Source organism: Lotus japonicus, chromosome 1 (assembly GCF_012489685.1).
Source record: "Lotus japonicus ecotype B-129 chromosome 1, LjGifu_v1.2".
In the NCBI taxonomy this organism is placed as follows: Eukaryota; Viridiplantae; Streptophyta; class Magnoliopsida; order Fabales; family Fabaceae; genus Lotus; species Lotus japonicus.
In genome coordinates, this window is record NC_080041.1 from 115,204,600 (window position 1) to 115,227,394 (window position 22,795).

General features: G+C 35.9%; 2 protein-coding genes across 2 annotated transcripts; both read right to left on the bottom strand.

The window, feature by feature from the left end:
* Nucleotides 1–11,643: 11,643 nt before the first annotated feature.
* On the bottom strand, nt 11,644–14,265 carry LOC130729542 (GDSL esterase/lipase At5g14450-like). Its single transcript, XM_057581324.1, has 5 exons — nt 13,866–14,265; nt 13,591–13,776; nt 12,813–12,985; nt 12,324–12,597; nt 11,644–12,216 (listed from the first exon to the last, which is right to left on the bottom strand). Exons 1-5 carry the CDS (start codon nt 14,092–14,094, stop codon nt 11,978–11,980), a joined length of 1,101 nt encoding a protein of 366 aa, XP_057437307.1. The 5' UTR covers nt 14,095–14,265; the 3' UTR covers nt 11,644–11,977.
* An 887-nt stretch (nt 14,266–15,152) lies between these two features.
* On the bottom strand, nt 15,153–22,538 carry LOC130729541 (phosphoglucan phosphatase LSF1, chloroplastic). Its single transcript, XM_057581323.1, has 10 exons — nt 22,041–22,538; nt 21,841–21,947; nt 20,480–20,939; nt 20,321–20,392; nt 19,310–19,431; nt 18,812–19,027; nt 17,849–17,954; nt 16,432–16,544; nt 15,993–16,137; nt 15,153–15,701 (listed from the first exon to the last, which is right to left on the bottom strand). The coding sequence occupies exons 1-10, from the start codon at nt 22,347–22,349 to the stop codon at nt 15,582–15,584; spliced, it is 1,770 nt and encodes a 589-aa protein (XP_057437306.1). The 5' UTR covers nt 22,350–22,538; the 3' UTR covers nt 15,153–15,581.
* Nucleotides 22,539–22,795: the final 257 nt, after the last annotated feature.

The window sequence follows — 22,795 nt, forward strand, 5'->3', positions numbered from 1 at the left end:
CTGGTGGCTTTGGCGGTGGCCGCCTGATCAGCACCTTGGTTGGTTGCGTCCGTCGAACTATGTTATTTAGCCTCGCACTTCTTGCAAGTATTGTTTCAAGTTTGATCCTCTGCATCTCAAGGGCTAAGTTTTTCTCCACCATTGAAGTGCTCCAAGTTTTCTGCAATTGTAGGGCATCACTCTTCTCTGGCCACCAATTCACCATCAATGGTACCTCTGTTTCACCAAGAAAGGGAACCCTGAAGTCCTTCTTTCCTGGTTCCTTTTGATTCTCCTTTGAAAGAAAACCTTTATCCATTGAATTAACAGAATCAACTTTTATCTCTGGATTTTCTTCCATCGAATGACCCTCTCTTCCATTCCTCAAAACTGCATACGTTCTACGTTCTCGGGCTTTCTTCTTCCTCAGAATCTTGAACATACACTGGTATGTCAGGATCCATTTCTGGTTGGAATTTCTTCAGTAAAGCCTTCACAAAATCCCACCATTTTGCATTCTGGTTGCTTCTTTTCCAGAAATACCACCAGAAGAAAGCATCTCCGGTCAAAGCCATCTCAGCCTCCGAGAACTTCTTCTCTTCAGCCATTTCCATGGCCTCAGAGTGCTGCTCCACTTTGATCAACCACCAGTAAGCCTCTTTACCATCAAAGGTTGGAATCGCCTTACCTTCCCTCTTATTACTTGCTGTCTCCTCCTCCATTTCTTCAAGATTCAATTGCACCACAGCACCTGGATGGTACTCTGATACCAAATTGATAGGAACCGAATTTATTACATAATATTTATGGAAGTACTGGTGTTCGAGAGCCAGTTCTCTCCTACAAATTCTGGAATTTTGAGAGTCCAGTCTCTCCCTAAGACAACCACCCAATTTCTGAATGTCTAAACTAACAGCCACAACTCCTATTTATAACCAGAAATTTAATAACCACCCCTAGGCAGTTTTGATAGAACATAACTAACATAAACTGATGTAAATAACTAATAATAACTAACCCAATAACTACCCGAACAAATAATTAAATAATAACTTTCTAACTGCTACTGTTCACGAGCACTGTTCATCCTATCACTATCCAACTCGACTAGTCCAATAAAATTTGAGAGAAAGTTATAAAATTAAAATATGAAAGAAGTCCTACACCGGTGAGTTTGACACAATTCATAACAATAAAAACTAGCTAGAGAGTTGAAACAACCTTTGGATTTGTACTTCCAATCCAACAGATTCTTTTAATCAAAGTGTGGGAAATATAACTCTAGTATATATAGTATAATGATAAATAATTTCATTTGATTATTGAATCTATAACTTGAGTAAAAGTGTATGTACAAAAAAATGTTCAGTGAACCTAACAACAGTCACATGTACCCATAGAGAAAGAGTAGAAGAAAGAAATTATGAATATGAAAAGATGTAAGTGATAGAGAGAAAATGTGATATTAAAAAGTGTATGTATTACTCATGGCTAGTGGTCACCAATTGTAAAAAAAATAATAATAATGTGTTGCTACTATATATGTTTAAGGCTTAATTCCACTTTGGGCCCCTGATGTTTCATAAATGTGCGATCTGCACCCCCGTGTATAAAACGTGCGGTCAAGGTCCCTGACGTTTCTAAAACGTGCGATTAACGCCCTTCCGTCCAAATCCGTTTGGTTCCTCAGTTGACCAAACGGAAAATGCTGACGTGGCATTATTTAATTCATAAAATATAGGCTACGAATTAGTGACGGAAATAATCCGTCACAAAACCCTTCAATGCTTTTTCTTCTTCCTCACACATTTTAGAATCAACGGAGACAGGTTGGATCCAAACAGAAACACATCAAGTTCAAAACTTTGTGATAAATATGCATTCTACAATGCTAATTGCCAAATACCCAGAAGTAAAAAAAGATTATTTAACCCATAATAATCCCCACGACCAATCACAAAAAAATGACAAATTGAAGATTCATCAAATTTCTCAACCAGAACAAATTCAAGAAAGACTAGCGTATGCAATTGGGAATGGAGGAAATTGAGAGAAGGCCATACCAGAATGAGGGGTGGAGGCGAAGACGGAGAAATCAGTGCGACGTTTGGGAGGAGGAGAGCTTCTGGGTTGTTTAGAATGGTTGGGCATACAATTAACCATCTGGGTATAAGGGTATTCCTCATCTTCGCCATTGGTGGAGCAAGAAGAAGAGAATTAGAGAACCCTAGAAGAGGAGGAAAATGGGAAAAAGAAGAAGGAAAAAAAGAAGACAATCTGATTCTGATGGGGCCATAATAAAGATTGAAACTTTGAGTTTGTGAGATTCGTTAATTACATAGATTTAAGAATTCGAGTTTGACGATGGAGATCTGCACGGCTGTGCTCGGAGGCTTCCAATGCGGCAATCTCTGCGGCGATGCGGCTTGTGAGGTTACTTTGGGCACGGCACGACGCGGTAGATCTGGCACGGTGTTGGGGTCCAAGTCCGGTGATGCTTCAATCTAAGAGAGGGGTTTTGTGTGGTGGTGACGGTTGCATTAGTTGTTGGCTAGGAGGTGATGGTGGTGTGGGCTCTCTTTCAGCTTTTCCTCTGGTTGAGATTTGGGGTTGAGAGGGTGGAAGGCTTTGGTTGGATTACGGTTGTACAGGGTAAAGGTCTTGGGTTTATTGCTGTGTTCAGAAAGTTTTGTCTAGGATTTGAGTTTGGTTGAAGAAGGGTGTGAAGGTGCTTTTGATTAGAGTTGGAGGATTTTTAATTTATTGGGTAATAATTTTTGGGAGGAGAAAGATTAATTTTTATTTAGTTGTGTTTATATGAAGATGATGGAAAAATGGAATGAACACATGAATATCTGGGTTTTTCAGATGAAGGTTTCTATCCTAACATTCATGTTTTCTGACTTTTTAATTTTTGATTATTATTTTTATTTTTATTTTTATGTTTTGAAATAATGTTGAAATAATTTTATTTGAAAAATGAATTCTTAATTAATTAAATAATGCCACGTCAGCATTTTCCGTTTGGTCAACTGAGGAACCAAACGGATTTGGACGGAAGGGCGTTAATCGCACGTTTTAGAAACGTCAGGGACCTTGACCGCACGTTTTATACACGGGGGGTGCAGATCGCACATTTATGAAACATCAGGGGCCCAAAGTGGAATTAAGCCTATGTTTAATTAGTGCGGTTTTTTACTGTCACAAAATGAGTAGTGTAAAAACATTACAATACATGTTTAGTGAGGATTTGGAGCCAGCAGCGGTTTGCAGCACATGTATGGGGTCCAAATATGAGGATTGAATCTTTGAATACCCAATCAAAGGAAGGTCTAAACCACTAAGGAAAATAAACTGCAATACTCATAAGATACAATAAGCACAATATATACCACAAAAGAAATAATATCAAGAAGACAAACAAATTTTTTGTATTACCAAAACAGTGCATACATTTTGAGACCTAATATTTTTTTGGGAAAACTATGAAAATGGTCCCTGATGTTTGAGCGAGCGCTGGTTTTGGTCCCTCCCCGGAGTAACTTCCGGAAATAGTCCCTCCGGTGGGCCAAACAACCGCGCCTGAGTTTAGGTCCGGCAGCCCTGCTCACATGGACACGCCACGTCAATTAATGAGATGACGTGGCTTTTTTTTATATTCCATTTAAAATAAAATAAAATTTAAAACTCTTAAACCCATAATTTTAAACCTAATCTAATATTATAAACAAAATTCCTAATCCTAATCCTCCTAATCCATCCCTTATCTATTAACTGAGTATCGAACCTCACCCTTCTAAAACCTGAAACCCATTCTTCGAAGAAAACGACTTCGGTTGTGACGACGGCGGCTGCAGACGACGAGATTGGTGCTCTTTGTTGTCGACGGCGGCGGCTGGAGACGACGAGACTGGTTCTCTCTTGTAGTCGACGAAAAGGTTGGTCCCTTTCTTCCTTTTTGGACTCTGAAGTAGTTCTATTTTCCCTTTCTATTTTGGGTTTTCATTTCAATATGACGAATGTTTCTCTTCTTGTGGGTTTGGGTTCACGATTGACATTGTTGTCATTTGGGTTCTGCAGAGGAACGACCACCGGATGCGGAGGCAGAACCAGAACCAGAAGATGTAGCCTTAGCCATCATGTCAGATTCGTGGAGGATGAAGATAACGGGACGAAGATGATGCTCGATTAGCACAGAGAAGGACGAATGTAATGATGAAGATGATGGGATGATGAAGATAGAAGCTAGGATTTGGGGAAGAAACTCGAATTTGGGGAAAACTCAAGAACCCTAAGACATGAATTGGGGATTTGGGAATTCAGATCTTATGTAGCATGAATTTAGGTTAAAATTAGGTTGCAGTTGGATTAGGATTAAGGTTCTGGTTTACTTAGTTAAATTACGGTTTATAAATTTTATTTTATTTTAAATGGACAATAAAAAAAAAGCCACGTCATCTCATTAATTGACGTGGCGTGTCCATGTGAGCAGGGTTGCCGGACCTAAACTCAGGCGCGGTTGTTTGGCCCACCGGAGGGACTATTTCCGGAAGTTACTCCGAGAAGGGACCAAAACCAGTGCTCACTCAAACATCAGGGACCATTTTCATAGTTTTCCCTATTTTTTTTCTATTGCTCTCTTTCAATCGCATTATATTACATGTTACACATTTGTTACTTATTTTTCTACTTTTCCTATTTTTTTTCTAATGATCTAACTTTATTTTGGAGGGGCGATCTATACTTATTGAATATATATATATCAATCAATCCTTATCATTTTTGTAACCAAAAAACAAAATCAATCCTTATCATTTTTAAAATATCTATAACCATGTTTTACTACTAAAATTCAGTAAATACATGTTGTTTGCAATATATTCTTTTTGTGCTAAAAATTATTTGCAAAAAAGCCAATTTAACATGTACCCATGTTTTTTTTTTCCACGTTAGACAAATGCTTAGTATCAAACATAACTAGTTGTCACTTTTTTAATCAGCATCTTCTGCTTTGCGAGAGTGTAATATGTCTCCACTGTTTGTTGTTCATGCTTTTTAAGTTGAATTTCATTACAATAATGATATTTGTACGTACTATGTTTTAGCCATCAAATAGATATACGTAGTTTGTGGTGGTAAGAAACTGCAACAAAGTGTAAAAAAGTAAAAAAAGTGATATTAGTGATAACAACTGACATAAATTGTGTATCTCGATGTATGGCTAAAATAATAGTCTCTGTATTTCGGAACTGATTCCATTATGAATTATGATCTCGTCTAAATTTCAGTATAGCTGCTATGTGTGACTTGAGAGAATCTTCGAGTGTTTCTAGTACAACCTCAATATTTTTTATGCATATTTTCTTAGCGTGTGTTTGGAAAACTTATCCAGGATCCATGTTTGGCCCTGATCCACGTTTTCAAAAGTAAAAAATAGTTACTTTTGAATTTTTGAATTTATGTCTGGCCTCTTCAGATTTTAAATCAAACACAGACTAATTGGTTTCTGATAACATTCTGGTCAACCTGAATTTCTTCGTGTCAGCCAACTTGTGATCCATCAATGTCGTCAAGATACTATTAGTCAGTACTCAGAACTATATAGTTCGTAAGATAGTCTCGGGTATATATTATCATCACCTTGTTTTCATAGCCTTGTGTTACAACTTAATTACAACCCAAGCAGATTCCAATAATAAGAAATTAGGCAACTTCAATATTGCTCATGTGTCGACATATATATTTTGATGTCCTAATTTCTTTTACCGAATGAACAGTTGGGAATTTTCTTAATGTGAATTAAAAATAAATAAATAACTCTCACATTTTTTAAATAAAATGGATAGTAATAAATAATTTATCTCATATACTCATTATCTATGGGTTTTGGATAAAAACAAGTGGTGTCCCCTCACACCATATCATGAATTACTTTGTCTAGGACAACATTAATGGTGGGTGGAGTTGATGATGTTTTAAGTAAAATATATGGTGTCTTTATTTTTTCCAAGCTAAAAAAAACAATAATATTGTATTGAGTACAAAATGTACCCAAAAGAAATACATCTATGAATATACATGCCTTTAAATATTATCATCTTCATCCCAAACATCATCTTCCGCCTAGATTAAAAGCCACAAGTTAGATTGAACTGCAATAAAACAAAGGTATAGTGAACTATTTTTGTCTTACCTTCAGCTACCACCAAGATCTAAATTTAACCATTTGCACAATGTCTTGTTCACAAAATTATTCGATTTAAAAATATGACCATTTTGAGCCACATATTGACCAAACTGTTGCATACCACATGGTCGGGGGGTTTGATCCCCACAAACGACACTAAACTTCTTGAGATTAGACCTAGGTACGCTCCTTTGTCTCAGCAGTGAACCATGACCAAGAGTGGCGATGAGAGTGCGCTTGTGCTGGTTGCAGGCGTCAGGGGATACTTGAAGAAAACAATGTAACGCTTAAGTCAGTATATGAGTAAGAAGAGAATCCAATAGCTTTATAAAAACTCAAGGTGAAATGCTAAGAAAGAATATAATGTTATGTAAATGAATGACTTAACTTGTATGCATGTATTGGGTCAGAGCCTATGTTTAATGTTTTTGTAAGTGTATGTGAAGTCCTTAAGTGGGAACTTTCAAGCGCATGGTTGGCTTCGCACACCATGCTTTGTCTATTGAATCTTGGCTAGTGTGTGGCTGCTCAGACACTTGCCAAAGTAACGTTCCTTCACTGACTCATGTAGTCTGCCTTTATGGTGTCTGCTTAATTGCAAGTCTTTTTGGTCAACCGCAGTGGCTTTTGGCCTTTTGTCCTAATAGGTGGCCCAACCATCAGGTGAACAAGTAAACCTTAAAATTGAATAAAATGCTCCTAACATACATTGTGTTAAGATTTTTATTTGTATCCTTCATAAGTGTGATTTACTCTTTGTTGAATGTGGTGCATAATATGTACCCAAAAAAAAATGTGGTGTATAAAAATATATTCATGAAGCACAACAGACACAATAAACCCCTGCGTAATCCTAAAGCATTAACTGATGAAAGATCATAGTTCATATCTTACATGGATCACTTCAAAAATTATATCTCACCAAAGAATATATGATCTTGCCTTTGCACCCTCTTTTTCTTCCTTTTCATCAATCTCAAACAAAAAAACGGCTAAGTGATAATAGAGATCTTGAAGAATCGTCATCGTTAGAAGATCGAAGAAGATGAAGGATTAATGAAGGGAAAACCCTCTTTAGAGCATCTCCAATGCAAGGTTCTTAGTTCTTACTATTTTGGAGTTAAGAACTAAGAACTAAGAACTTTACCATTGGAGGTGTTGACATGGACTTCTTAATTCTTAAAAATAAGAACTCAGTTCTTATATAAGGAGTTTTGTTTTTTGAGTTCTTAGCTTAAAACATTAATTATTTCTCTCTCATCCAAATTACTTTATTACTTTATGAGTTTTTTTTTATTACTTTATGAAAATAAAAAGTATAAATAATGTGGTTGGTGAGACCAAATGAATAGTGGTAAGAACTAAGAACTAAGAACTCATGGTTGGAGCAAAATTGCTTGAAAATTGCTTAAACACATATGGCAATACGGGTCCACATAAATAGTGCTAAGAACTAAGAAATAAGAACTATCATTGGAGATGCTATTATTGGACACCCGTTTGTCAAAGCTAGCTAGCTTAATCAAAGTCACTTTCCACAAAATTGAAGATAAGGTCATTCTAGCTAACAGCTGGGAATTTGTCATATATGCGTACGTAAGGCATCACAAAGCTTTTTGTGTGGAATAGTCCTCGTTTCCAAGGACAGTAGGTTGACTTGGAGAAACAAGGGAGGGAATGTCAGCAGCACTCACTGCAAAGACCATCTTCTTTTGACTAGGAATTGGACCATGAAAGTGGATTCCTTCCTTCATTTGAGTGCAATGAGGTACAAAGTTGCATCGGGCAGAATATCTTTATAATTCTTCAGATTTAGGACCATTTGAGGCACTACGCTATACTTCTTCATGGATATTCCAGTACTATCACTTTTTCATTGGCTTCTTTTATTCTTTTATTGGAACAAAGAATGGAATCGATACATATGACTTAAGAATAATAGTTTATCTCACACTTAAGGCACCTTGCAAGAAAATAGAGAAAAATGAGTGATACATTAAGTGGTGTAAAAGAAAATATAGAGAGGTAACGAAAAATGAGTAATAATGATAGTGGAAAAAATTAAATTTTGAATAAATCATTATTCATGACTTAAATAATTAAACTGATATTTCGATAAAAGATGGAAAAACACCATTAGACAAAATTACGGTGGACATACAGAAGCAATTTTTCTTAAATTTTATAATTATTTTCACCATGATTTGATCCTCTCCAGCAGCTGGAGGGTTCAGCGGTGTATGCCACCCTTAAAAAAAATTAGTGTTTAAATTACTTTTTCATCTCTCAACACATCTCAACCATTAATTTTTTTGATTTATAGCTATAAATGAGTTGTAAAGGCTGGACAAGATTTTGGGCTGGAGAGGATCCCGATCGAAAAGGAAGTTGCTATTGGAACAGCATGTCCCAAGAGCCCAACCCCAACATGACCCCAGAACATGAACATACAGCTTCACTCCCCAAACAGATGCCAAGCTACCTGTAGGCCACGAGCTTGCCCCTAACCCACCAAAAGACTCCCACATGACTCCACAATCTGAATGCAATGCCAACCGAGAAATCAAGGGAGTTAGATATCAATTGTGTTTGTGTGCAACAGGGACAGATTTTCACCCCAATACATAAAAAAGTTCCATTCATGTTTTGTATAGAGGAGAGTGCTAACGTCTATTGGTGTTAATATATCAATTCATCCATTTCAACCTACCAAGCTTAGAGCATCTACATTCATTATACTCATTAAAATATCTACACTTCTTTTTTTAAAATTTCTCATAATGTCACATCATCTACACAATTTTACTACTTTTTACTCCAACCCAACAATTCTTAAAAGTTTCTATAGTGGATCCCACCATCAACATCACATTTGTATATTTTATTACTCTCTCCGTTCCTATTTATAAGTCAATTTTACCCAATTCTCTTAGATTAAGAAAAGTAGTTACAAGTAATAAATTTGTAAAAGAATTTATTCACTTTCCTAGATTACCCTTATTTAATTTCTTATAAATTTCTCTCTCCAAGTTATTATTTCAAAATCTCATTGTCTCTTTCATATTAAATATGATGATAGTTTTGGGAAAAAATAATTAATGCTCCATTGATATTGTAAATGGACTTATATTTAAGAACAAGAAAAACACTCAAAAATGGTCTTATAATAAGGAACGGAGGGAGTACTATTTATCTTCATTTTAATCTAATTATATTAATTGTAAGTGCTTGTAATAAATACAAGCTCACTTTTCAAGTCTATTGTAGAGTATCTATTCAAACATACTCATCTTTGTCATGTTGGAAATGAATATGTACTCCAATGGTAATAGATACCCATATGAGTATGTATTTAACATTAGATACTACCATTGGAGATGCTTTTAATAGTAGTTTTGTGCAAATATCTAAGCATTTGAAGTTTGAACGGTTTATATATGACCCTTCTATATATATAATTGTGTCACATCGGCCAACACTAAATGAGGTTCAAAGTAAATTTTAAAGTGAAGTCTTATTACCTAAAAAAATTTCTTTATTAAAAAAATTTACGTAAAAATAAATTTTTATGTTATTTAAATTTTTTTTTTCAAGCTTTTTGAGATGTAAAATCATTTATTAAATTATCATAATGAATTTGATTTAAGATGCATTTTTCAATTGATAATAAAGCTAATCCATTTAAATGTTTAATCTTTATTGAGAGATGATTTTTTTTTTTGAAACTTGAGACATGGTTGATATAAGATAAGATTTTATTAATTTTAATTTTGGAGGTCTTTTTTACTTAGTAAAAAACAAATTTTTTTGGGCCTAAAGCCTTTGCTTGGGTGACTTTGGCCTTGGGCCGACCGTGCTACTCAAACTAGAGAGCTAGATAATTAACTATATCAAATATTTATAAGCTTAAAAACGAATTCTCATATTAAGTTAGAGCCAGTTTTCGAACTTGCTGAAGTTAATATCTGCAAGTCTGCAACTTACAACAAAATGAAATTAGCCTGAAGAGGCTAATAAAGTAATACTTGGAATTAATTAGTAAGGAGAGGCAGTGCATACTCAGAGTAAGCCTAAAAAAGTTAAATAAAGAATACTTGGGTTTTAGCCTGAAGAGGCTAGTAAAAATAATATTTGGGTTCATCTCGGAGAGGTTGATGAAAGAATACTCAGGTTAGCTTGGAGAGAATAGGGTCAAGACTACTCAGGTTCAGCCTCGAGAGACTAAGGAAATAATATGTTTAGTTTGAAGAGATGGTGTCACATACTCATTGTATATTTGCGAACGTAGTGAAAATCCCTTAGGAAGTAGGGGATTGGACGTAGCTCAGGGTTGAGGTGAACCAAGATAAATTTCTTGTGTAGTCTTCTCTACTCTTATCTTTGTTACTTATATTTATTTGTGATTTAAGTCTTGATTACTTCTTCATGGTGCTTCTTCTAAGCTTGAGGTCTACTTCTGAGGGCTTGGAATATGAATCTGATTCTTCAAAAAGAGGTTTTTAATCTTCAGAAACACTAATCAGCACGACTTTCCTTATATGAATACTTCAACATTCACTTCTTTGGTTGATGTAGTTCCTACAAAAATAGTTCAAAGGATATGTATACTAAAAAAAATAATTAACGTTATATAGATTATTATCGTCGAAACTGAGGAATATCACAGAGACACAAGAAGGGGGTTGAATTGCCTCTATGGAATCTTTTTTGCCTATGGATGACGCTACAAATTTAGTGGAGTTTATCCTTCTTCATTAATCCTTGCTTTGTGAGTGGTGCGGTGGATGATCATGGTGTGTAAGCAACAAAGCAAGTTTCATACAATAGAGTGAAGGAAGAGAAGAGCACACAACAAATTATCCTGGTTCACCCAACGCGGGCTACATCCAATCCTTGGCCCCACTAAGATTTCCACTCAAATTGAGTTAAGTATCAAGGACTTCTCAAAAGTATTTTTAGGGACTTCTCCCAACAAGTATTTTCGGGGAGTTCTCCCAAAAAGTATTATCGGCGACACTCCTCCCAACAAGTGCTCTTGAGGAGTTCTCCCAAGAAGTATTTTCGGGGACTTCTCCCAACAAGTATTCTCATAACTTCTCCTTACAAGAATTCTCTTCTACTTGATTATCCTATGATGAGGGATGTAGAAGGTTTAATGCTCAAATTGCTCTAAGGCATGCAGAGGCCTAAGGGGAAACTCACAGTTGCTATCTGAAAATGAAGTTTGTAAAAAAATACTACTCCTAATATAGATCGAAAGCTAATGGAGAGGCCTGACTGTAACATCTAGAAAATTTCAGAGACCAAATTCGAGCAATTGAAAGTATGAGTTGAGGACCAAAATCGCACATAAAGGAAAAGCAGAGGATAAAAAAATGCAAATAATATCTATTTTATTTAATGTACTTCAATATTTTTTTTGGATCAAAAGAAAAGATGGAGAAAGTACATGTTCACAAAGTCCACAGCCCAAGAGAGATCTGCAATAGAATCTTTTAATCTGTCCTCAATGAAATATATCTACCAATCTTATAAAGAAACAGATATTTTTGGCTGCACTGCCATTACAGTATCCTGAAATTTTCAACTAAATTAAGATACCTTGTTAGAGCCGTTTGGATACGGCCTTATTGAAACTTATCTACTAAAAAAAACAGTAAATAAACTCCAAAAGTGCTTTTGGTTTGCATCCAAACAGGTTCCAAATCAAATAGCTCTTAAATTGTTGACGTAATTGACTCCCTTGACACTTTCTTACTGAAACATGAACTGGGAAAACATGCATGTAACAGAACATTACTTGTACTATGCTCAGAAACAAGCCTGCCTAATAGTAACTGGTGGGTCAGAGAATGCGCCAGAGAGAATTTGTTTAGCAATCAACAAGTTTGCTTCTTCAGAGTAATGTACGCCATCCCAGCTAAGAAACTCAGATGGATTTTTACATGTCTTGTCAGAAACTGTTCCACTCTCTGTGGTATTCTGGCCACAACTTATCTTGTAACCTCCCAGGTAATTGCCACAGCAGAACTCCAATGGATTGACAAAACCTGCCAAAAAGCAAACACAAGTTAATTGGGGCCAGGATAATCAAACATAACCAACACACTGCAATTCAGTTTTCACTTGTGTGAATGTTTGGATATTTGAAGATCACCTAGCTTCCTTGCATTGCTGACAAGTTCATATTTGGCTTTATACACATCAACATAAATTAATTTGGCAAGTGGGAGCTTTTTCCTTAGCTGAAGCACTTGGTTCTTGAGCTGCAAGTTAAATTCATGTGCGATCCCATTCTGAGATATCACACACCCATTGGCATCCACATTACCCTTTTTTGACTTACCGTAAGCAAGGAAATTCAAGGGCAAGCACCCAATTGGGCCAGTGTTGTGAATCCAGAATACTCTGGCTCCTTCGCTGTAGAGTTGCTAAAACACACACATGACAAATATTAGGCTCCCGTTTGGATATGGACTAAGAGCACTTATTGGAGTTTATCTGCTAGAAAAAAGCACTGGATAAACTCCAATAATAGCTCTTTGATCAGCATCCAAATAGGCTCTAGATCTAGTGTTAGAACTTAATACTCCTATCTGATTTTTATGCCAACAAGGCCTTTGGTTGTTTTTGCAGCTTTTCTTACCTCCACTGCTTGGGAGAACTGGCTCAAGATATTAGGAAGAGACGCTCGGAGTTGTTCCTCTGAACTGTACTGAAAACCATAGGAAAGATCATTTTGTCCAATATCAAACATGTATAGGGCCCTGGAGAAGTCTTCAGGCCGTGGAATACTGCTTCTAAAATGTTGTTCTGTTCCTGGAATATCACACACACAAGTTCATGTGTTGTTGTTAGAAGGAATAAACCATTCTGCTTCTGCATCTATAATGAAAAAGTGGATCTATCAAAAAAACCAATCAATTTCAGTAAATTATTAAAAATGATCAACTGAATTAAGAAATCCAGATAAGGCTAAAACTAAAAGTTACTCCATTCTTTCAAAATAACTATAACTGTCCACTTATTCAAAAAAAACTGTTTCATCATAAATTTCTACTTACAATTCCAATTGAACATTAATTGATGTTTTTCCATATAATGCCCCTATGAGAAGAATAAATGAGGAGACGTAAAAATACATAGAATAGAAGAACAAATGTATTATAAAGTTAACAATATGTAGTTGTATTTCTTAATATGTGTGTTTCTGCTCTAGACAGTTATTTTGAAACGGATGTACTCGCCCTTCGCCCTTAAGAGAGAGCTAAAAGATCTAATTATTGTTTTGAACCCTAATTTAACAGCACATGTAGCCCGCAAGTACATTTCTTAATATGAGTGTTTCTACTCGATGTGTAACCCCCAATTTCTGGGCTAATGCTGCTTTTAAAACAGGAAGAAGCTTGGAGAAAGTAACTAACCGTTGAATAGAATCTGAGTGCGCAACTTGAACTGTATGAATTGAGATATTTGATACGCAAGATGGAAAGGACTATAACCACCTTTAAGAATTGAGGATCCTCCTGTTGCAAAATTTGCACCATGTCTGTAATTTGCTCCAACTGAGTTCAAATATGCATCAAGGTATGGCAGCTTCAATTCTTCAGCTGCATATATAGGATCACCAAAATTGTTACTGATTTTAACAAATTGAATGCAAAGAGATTAAGAGAATGGTTTTAGGGTTTTTGCTTACTAATGAAATCAATGATGAGACGGCCATCAGAGTACCTTCCTGAGAGGGCTCCAAGGAAGTTTTGGCCATTGGGAGGATGAACAATTGTGAATGCAGCAGATATGGCTCCTGTGTCTGAGTTTGAATCGCCGAAGTTGAAAATTGCTGGATACTGAGAGCCTTCAGTGAATGATACTCCTGCTGCAACTATCACTATTGTGAAAGGTAGAAATAAAAACTTGGTCATCATTGATAGCAGTTGTAAGGTGTTTTGATCAGAGAAATTTTGGGTGAGGGTGGGGATTTAACAAACCAAAGCTGACTATTCTGTAAATGAAAAGAGAGACTAATCTAATCCTATCAAATTAACTATGATATGATAGGTTCACATCCTCTTGCTGTTGACTATCCTGCAAATGCACAGGGTGGGTGGGATCATGGGAGTGAAGAAAACATTATAATATGTATTATTGAATATCATATCATAATAATATATACAGTAGTTTGACCACTGTTTTGGCAAGAGAAATTTGGACATCAGAATTTACCACTACACTGCAGTCTTATGCTAATCTTCTAGATAGAGTGAAAAATGAGACGGTTGAAGGGTGCATGTAGTGTTGGTGGTTCAATGATCATAGCCAAGAATAAATTAGTTAGAGCTATTAGCAATTTCTTAAACAATTACCACACATTATCACACATCACAATGTAAGACAAATAGCAAGTTTTCAAGGGAATAATGGCTCAGCTTAGGTAAAAGTACTTTCACTTCCATTCCAGCAACAACCTAAAAACACTCAAGTCTTGCAAAACCACTCAACATTTCAACATTATCTTAGCAAGTTGATATAGTCTTGGTTTATCTCAATAAAGAGCTAAGAAAACCCTGTAAAACTTCTATGAACAATAAACTAACTCGAAAAGGGATACTTATTTAGCACAGCAATAGGCAAGGTTTACAAAGACATGATATTGAACATGGTTTCTAAATCGCTTTTCATAAGAATCAAAAGTTAAGTTTTGGTATTTCATCCGCCACTGCTACCATAATCGCTTTTCATAATGCGAGTAACAAATAAACTTGACTCAGTTTTAAAACCAAAATAATTTGAAATGATGCTCCTATCATCGTTCACCTAATAATCAACTGGAAATGAATACTCACTAGGACTCCAAAACTAAAGGAGCAACAGAGTTTATAGAGTATGTGGAACGGGATCAGAATCCTGTGAAAAAATCATGACTCGTCGAGTTGAACTTATGTATTGATCTCTTTCTTTTCCTCTGAATACTTAAGAAATGAGAGATAGAAACAACGTTTTACTTGAAATTATCATGTAACATGAGAGGATCCTAAACCATCCAGGTAAACAATGAAAAAACAAATATAATACAAGTGACCTTGCTAAAACTTGCCATTTGTCAAAACTAAAATCAAGATATCTAGCTGTGATACTTAACAGCAAATTACATAGGGCAATAATTGGTACAGTGAGTATCTGATACGAATACCAGAATGGGGATAAAAAGCACAGGGCTGGAAAGAGGGGAAGCTGAGCAGTACAACATACAAGACTGGTCTCATATATTACAAGAGTTGAATGCCAATACATACTCCTCATGGTGTGATTACTCATACTACGTGCATTCATAACAAACTCTGACCAAATTGGGATAGCCTCAGTAACGTGTGCCAACTGAAATAATTCTGTACATTTTTATGCTTCTATGCAATTATTTGGGAGCTAATCTGATAGGACAGATAGAGAAAGCAATACAACGAGCTGCTTTCGCCAACATAAACCGCTCTTTTTCATTCAAAGGCCTTTCTATCACCTTCACAATGTTGGCATCCTAGAACAACAAAAATCAGATAGTGATTAAATGATAAGCATTAAGCCTGTTGTAAACTTGAAACAAAATTCTATCATATATAAATTTAACATATGAATGAAACAATCCTAACGTATAGGTTTAAAATACAGGTTTCTCTCACAAATCACAATCAAGAATTAGCAGGAATAAGCAGATGCAGAAAGCAAAACAAGAAATTTTCACATTGCAAATCCGTGAACAAAAAGTTGCAAAAGAATAATTGCTATATATGTAGATAAATAAAAACGCAAATATTGATTGTGACCATACTTTCTGCTGGTGTTGTACAAAAGGCCGAACGTTGGCGGTTTCACCAATCACAATTATATTGTTAACATTTCCGCTATCATCCCTTTCTGCTGGTGAAGCAGTTGAATGTTTCCATTGTCCATTAACAATGAACTTGTAGTAATACCTGAAAGTAAAGAGTGGTATCATATCCATGTTATACATAAATCTTGCACAATGGAGGAAACCATTTACTTCTCACGTATTGTTTTGTGCCTTTTTCTTGTTTTTCAGGGAGGCTGTTTTATGCTTCAGACGCAAAAGTGAAATAGAAAAAAATTCAAATAAAATGAATAGGGTGGGATATTAGAAAATGGCTCGTGAGAAATTTTAGCCAATTATGTCGTCAAGCTGAGATAGAAAAAGGACTTTGAAATTTGAATCCATTCAAAGAATTGTGGTAAAAAAGTAGAGCACGTACTTTCCTTGTGGAAGTTTAACTTCTACTTCATTTCTTGATCCACCCTGGTGCTTTGCCCTGAGTGGTTCTTTCCAATTTCCAGTAAAGTCTCCAACCAAAGTTACATCCTCTCCCTGAAACATAAAAACCAAAAAGATTTACATGTAAAACCACAAAAAACTTATAATTATGATCAATATAAATAAAAAGAAAGATTTAATCTTCTTTAAAGAATCAAGAGATAAATTAACCACAAAGCTGTACGAAGCCATAACTAGCTGGTTTGTCACCACAAAACCATTTCACACAGATGTGGTGATATCAGTGGAAAGATAAAACAAAGGGACTAAAATGAATAAGCATAAAAATCAGGCATTGTGACAGTCCAACGTTGGCTACATCTGCTATTATTGTAAATTATTTCTTGTTACCGGAAATTTAGACACATTTTTAGGAACGGAAATTTTTAGCTTAGTCTACATGTTGTAATATTGTGTACAATTCTGAATTCAGCACAGAAAAAATTAACTGATTTGATTATTCAAGCTGATTTGGTACCACAATTCCTAGCCTCCCTTCATCACAGCATCTATAGCAGCCACCTATGTTATGGCTGGCCACCATTTCTGCCTTCATCACGCACTGATCACCTCTGGGCACCAAGCCCATCCATTGTCATTGCCGTCTATAGCTGGCTGCAATCTCAGACCAGCGACCTCCCCAGAAAACTCATCGCTCAATTTCTCATCTAAGACCCACTGTCATTGACCGTACATCTGATGAACTCTTCAAACACACACGAGCCACTGTCATCCAGACAACATCCATCCTCGCATCAAACCTGTGTGCTGCTATTCAAGCTGCATGTGGCAGTGCATCCCAATGCAAACTGGTAACATTTAACTCATCTTAGACTTCACTTAATTCTATTCTCAGCTTACCCAGCTAATGCCAACCTACAAGCCCTCATTCCAAACAGCAATTATCTTTGTTCAGCTTGTACATTTCAAACCGCAACCTTTCGGATGCTCCGAAGCAATGTAGACCAAACCTTGACTCCACCAGTAAATCCACCCAAAACAACAAACCTCAATCCCAAAGATCTTCCAGTTTAGCATTCGACATGCTACTTTACAAGCACCACCACCACCAAAACCTTTCACCACTAGGTGGGATTGACTGTATATGGATCAAACAACACTATGTTTATTTCTCCAATAATGATTTAGAAGTACAATACTGATCTAAAGGCAGAAATGGCTTTAAATAAGGAGCCAATCTGCTATGTAAAAAAGGACAGAATGAATAAATAATAAATTAATAACTACCCTATTTCATAGGATCTGATCAGAATCAGATTTGATTATAATTCGATAATGATTCAGATTATAATATTAGCCACAAACTATGGTGGAGCTATAGCTGTCTGGTTTGTTACCTCATGACCATTCCACACAAATGTGACGGCATGTGTTGGAGGTCCATCGTGTGTGCCGCTTTCAACCATAGCTATAAGATCCCATGTCGCCCATGCAATTGCGGGCCTGCAGTTATGTCTCTATTATATGTTTGAGAAAGTAAAGAATGGAAAAAAAGGCCAAAAATAACTTCAAAATAGTTTTGAAAGGGGGAACAAAGGAACAATAGGAGCATAACTTCTTATAACATTATAATTTCTGTTATATTGTAGGTTATCTTTTTTTTGTCCTATCGGTATGAGTTGAGATTGTCAATGACAGAAGGTAACATGCATATTTAAACAAGGCATTTACTTGCAAAACCAAGCTATGATCCCCAAGAATTCAACGACATTGAAAGCATAATCCTTTATATGTTATTTTGACGACAACCTCCACATGTTAAAAATACTACCTACCAAATAATCCACAACCCTTATTATCTTCTTCTATGGGCCACACATGTAGTGCCTGGTGAAAGACAAAAGACTCTGTTCTTTTTATTTCCTTTAAGTGTTTTTTATTGCTGATCCCCTGAATTCAATATGATACCTCACCAACTATTTCAGCATTAGAGAATTTATCAGCAGGTTTCACTAGCAAAGCCATGTATGAAAGTAATACGATTACGAATTAGGAGTGACTGTAAGAAAGAGACCACAAAGAATTCAAAAAGATGATACCTCAATGAGAAAATCGTTAACAAAACAACAACAACAAAGCCTATCCCACTAACCAATCATTTTTCATTGAAATTCTTCAGGCTGATTCAAAACTTGTAGGTCACTATCCTCTTTACCTCCAATCAGAAAGATTGCATATCAAAGTAAATTCTTTTTACAGAACTATTTAGCGTTCTCTCACACCCTTTTGAACAGAAAATGTAACAGATAGTCAACACATGATGCAAAAGCGTTTAAACTTCAAAGTTTAGCCAGGCAAACCTGTCAGGCCTGCATGTGTGCATCCCAGTGACCCAAGTATAGGCTGCATGAAGGGAAACATCTGTCATCCAATGTAAGTATGCAATCACACAAGCAGGAGACCGATCAAATCCAGACGTGCAAGTAACAAAAACACGAAGATTCTTCCTTAGCAACCGTAGTAAAAGCCCCACGCAAAATGGCAGTTTTTTCCTCATATCATAAGAATCTCCCTCCCTGAAAACACCAGCAATGAAACTCAAATAAAAGAAATCATCAAAGTATGAGAGGACGAAAATCAAGAGTTAAACAATATTCAGCATTTGTCAATTCCCATCGCAAAGTGACACTTGAAACTTGCATTTTCTTGTTCATATGACTAGCCTTGATATAAATAAGGATGGCTATTGAGATGCAAATATTCGAAGAAGATATCCCAGAGGTAGACTAATTATTTAGTTACAAGAAATTCTTAAGAAAATAAATCAAAAAAATGGGATGCTTTGAACCCTAAATTACCGTATGGGATAGTTGATCATGAGAATATTATTCTTTTGAGAAGCGTCGTTGATTGATTTTACATTGATTCCCCAATTTTCAGCTTCAGCTCCACTTTGGAAGTTCAACACAGCAGTAACTCCCTGTAGAAAGATTTAATGCTTAAAAGGCTTTTTAGAAAGAAAACATAAGAGTGACCACAGTCCAAAAGAAAAAAAAAATCAATTTTAATGGAAATTTATGAACAACAGAAACAGATATTTTAAGTGCCACCACCTTTGGACTAGGAGAAAAGCAATAGTAGCCAACTAACCAGAAAGAACAGACCAACTACAAATTTTTCATTCCACATCATGCCTTTGATGCAAAAGACCATGGTCAAATGCTTTGTGCATTTCAATTGGATCATTGATTTCATAAGCATAATGCAGTTACTATGTTATTTCCCTGGTACACTTCTGAAACAAGCTAAATTGCTAATAATAATGGCTTATATCTGTAGCATCACTGATTCAGCAAAAGAAAGATAAGTTTGCGAGGTTTTTAAATCCATCATGCAGGATCATCAGTACGACCAAAATACATGCAGGATCGTCATTAAGACTATCAATGAACGGGTCAGATTAACCAAGCAAACTTAGCTGCAATCATTATATATTGAACAGAAGCAAAATCTCAGTATCAGTCGGACAATAATAAAATGTCATAGCAAATCTTGTCACTACTTAGACTAAAAAACAAGTGTAATACTTCCTAAACAATGAAGTATGTAGGCATGATGAAGAATGTATTTACAAGTCATATCATCAGCAATTGCCTGAATCTCAAGACATTCTTCGAACCAATCATATATTCATATACTTTACTGAGATAGGTAAAGCACACTCTGAGAACTGTGTGTGTCTTTTCACATATTTTAGTTTTGCAACTATAGCGATTAATAATTTTTTCAATTGCAATTTTGACTGTTAACATAAAACTGGGATTACAGAGATGTCCTCGGAATTGAAAATAAGGAGACAGTATCTTTACCTCAACTTTTGATAAGGTTTCCACATCATCTTCTGTTTGTATACAGGATCCCACAAATATTTGCTCTGTAATCTAAACATTTAGAGCATAAGTTATGATAATAAAGGAAAAACAAACAAATTGAATGTATCACATGAGTAAAAACAATAAACTGCATACCTTACTATAACGCATACCAAGGGAGTGATTATAGTACATCTCATGCTTGGAACGATCCAGGGCCTGAATATATTCCTCAAGTGGAAAACTTCCATGAGCCCAGTCTCCATCTCCACATGCTTCTTCAGTAAAAATACAAGCAAGTTGTGTTGTGTGTTCGCTAAGGAAATTTCTCTCACCATGAGTGATGGCATGTTGGTTTTGATTGCCCAATAACTTGCTTCCTTTGGATTTAAGAAACTTTGAGCTGAACATCACAAATCCAGAATTCCCACAGCTCTCACTAGATGGTTGTAAATTTGATGCCAATAGTGTCCTGTTCCATGTGAGAATAGGAACTCGACCTCTATTAAACAATATTTCAAGATCATTCATCTTCTGCAGTAGTTGGACGGGAAAAGGAGATGTGGGCCTCTCAAGAACCAAGCTAAAAGAATTTGTTTGCTCCTGTAGCACCTTCCTGAGGAAACCAAAACACTGAAAAAATAAAAATAAAACACCTATGAACAGAATATATTGTGATGATCAATGAAGTAGTAACTTTGCATCTTTCAAAGGTATCTAATATCTTAGAACTAAGCCAGCCAATTTCTATTGCCCTAAAAAATGACGAAGTAGCAATGTATCATGTTCAGCTACGATTGGTAATTCTCTCTTTAAAAAGAATCCCAAAACCAAAACATACATGATAAAGTGCCAATTTTTTATATTTTCTTGTTGCTATTAATCATCATTAATCAATTCTAGGTCTCAAAAACCACTCTCCCGCATGCTTAGGTTATTAGGTAAAGACATATAAATGATTTTACAAGACTAAGTTCAACACAGCAGCACTGTAACCATGAGAATTCGATGCATAAACACAGATAGAAATAAATGAAAAACAGAATTTTCCCTAGTTTGGTCAAAAGTTCACAATTGTGCTTGATTGAGCCAGTAAAAGCATCTTATATTAGTACCGAAACTTGAGCAGATTACAAACAGCATTATCATATCATGGGCCAGATGAAATTGGGCATACTAAGTGGGACAAGGACAAGCCAACAACTCAGCGCCAAACATCAAACACCAAACATAACTTCACTCGAAATAGACCTAAATGAGCAATAATATAAATGCAACTCGATTTAGCTCTATAGAACATCCATTAACCATCGTGAAATTCCAAATTAACAGTCAATATGAATCAATGAAACAAAAAGAGTAAAAAATCAAAAAAACAAATTGATGGAGAGTTTTTTTTCCCATTTTAAGTTAAAAATTATTCGAGACAATTTTTATAAAATTATCTAAATTTAGTAAGAAAAAATTAAGCATTCCCCATGAACTCCACTATCCAATTGCAAAATCAAAAGACATACTGTGTATCTCCAACGTCTTTAATCTCAACAAGACTGTTCTGAGACGAATCACCAGCTTTCTTCAAAGTGTCACCCACCATAATTATCCTTGATCTCTCAGCATTACCCTACATTACCATAAATCACAATAAAAATAAATAATAATAATAATAATATTATGATGATTGGGGAAAATGGAATGCATGGAGATTGGAGTGTACCCCTTTGGTGATAGAATGGACGATGATTTTGCCATCGGCGGTGAGAGCGAACCGGAGGCCAAGGGGCTTGTCAAGAGTGACGAGGTACTCATTGAGATTCATCTTGAATTTGGAATTATCAGACATAGCGAAAACCCTAAGATTGAGGCTTCCGCCATTAGAGCGAAGAAAGCAATGCTTGCTGTTACTGTTGTTGATGTAGGGATTGAAGAGGAAGCGAGGCGTGGGGCAGAAGGATGAGCTGTTGATGCTGCTCAGCAATGAGGATGGAGGATGAGGAGAATGGGTGGTGAATTGCAGTGGGAACATGGTGGCGGTGGTGGTGGCTACAGTGGTGTGAGGTGAGAGTGTGACGGTGGTTTTTTATTTCTGGTTTTGGTTTTTTTGGAATCGAAGAAAGTTTAGCGGAAGAGGAGGCACAGGGTCAGGGTAAGAAATTGGAGGTGCACGTGGCGATTGCATCGGACCCGTGTTGTCGACTTCGCGTTCCACGTGGGAATGAAAAAGTATATCCCTCTTCTTCCGTGAATAATCAAAGCTTTATGTTGAGAGCATTGATTCAAGATCTAGCATGAAAATAATCTTTATTACATACCTCAATTTTCACCCCACTATAGAAAGAGGTAAAATGGAGAAAAGGTGAGAGATATGAAAGTATGTACAAAAATAAAAAATTAAAACATAAAGATCTATTTACTAGAGATTAATTAAAAGTCATGAAATCACTGCTGACAACTTTTAATATTTGTCATTGA

Excerpts from the sequence above, each read along its gene's own strand:
- LOC130729542 (XM_057581324.1), bottom strand. The coding sequence starts at position 14,094 with ATGATGACCAAGTTTTTATTTCTACCTTTCACAATAGTGATAGTTGCA. Across the intron at positions 12,598-12,812 it reads AGTTCTCCCAAGCAGTGGAG|CAACTCTACAGCGAAGGAGC; the intron begins GTAAGAAAAGCT and ends TGTGTGTTTTAG. Across the intron at positions 12,217-12,323 it reads CAGCAATGCAAGGAAGCTAG|GTTTTGTCAATCCATTGGAG; the intron begins GTGATCTTCAAA and ends GCTTTTTGGCAG.
- LOC130729541 (XM_057581323.1), bottom strand. The coding sequence starts at position 22,349 with ATGTTCCCACTGCAATTCACCACCCATTCTCCTCATCCTCCATCCTCA. Across the intron at positions 20,393-20,479 it reads TTGGTATGCGTTATAGTAAG|ATTACAGAGCAAATATTTGT; the intron begins GTATGCAGTTTA and ends CTAAATGTTTAG. Across the intron at positions 16,138-16,431 it reads GTTAAACTTCCACAAGGAAA|GTATTACTACAAGTTCATTG; the intron begins GTACGTGCTCTA and ends CTTTACTTTCAG.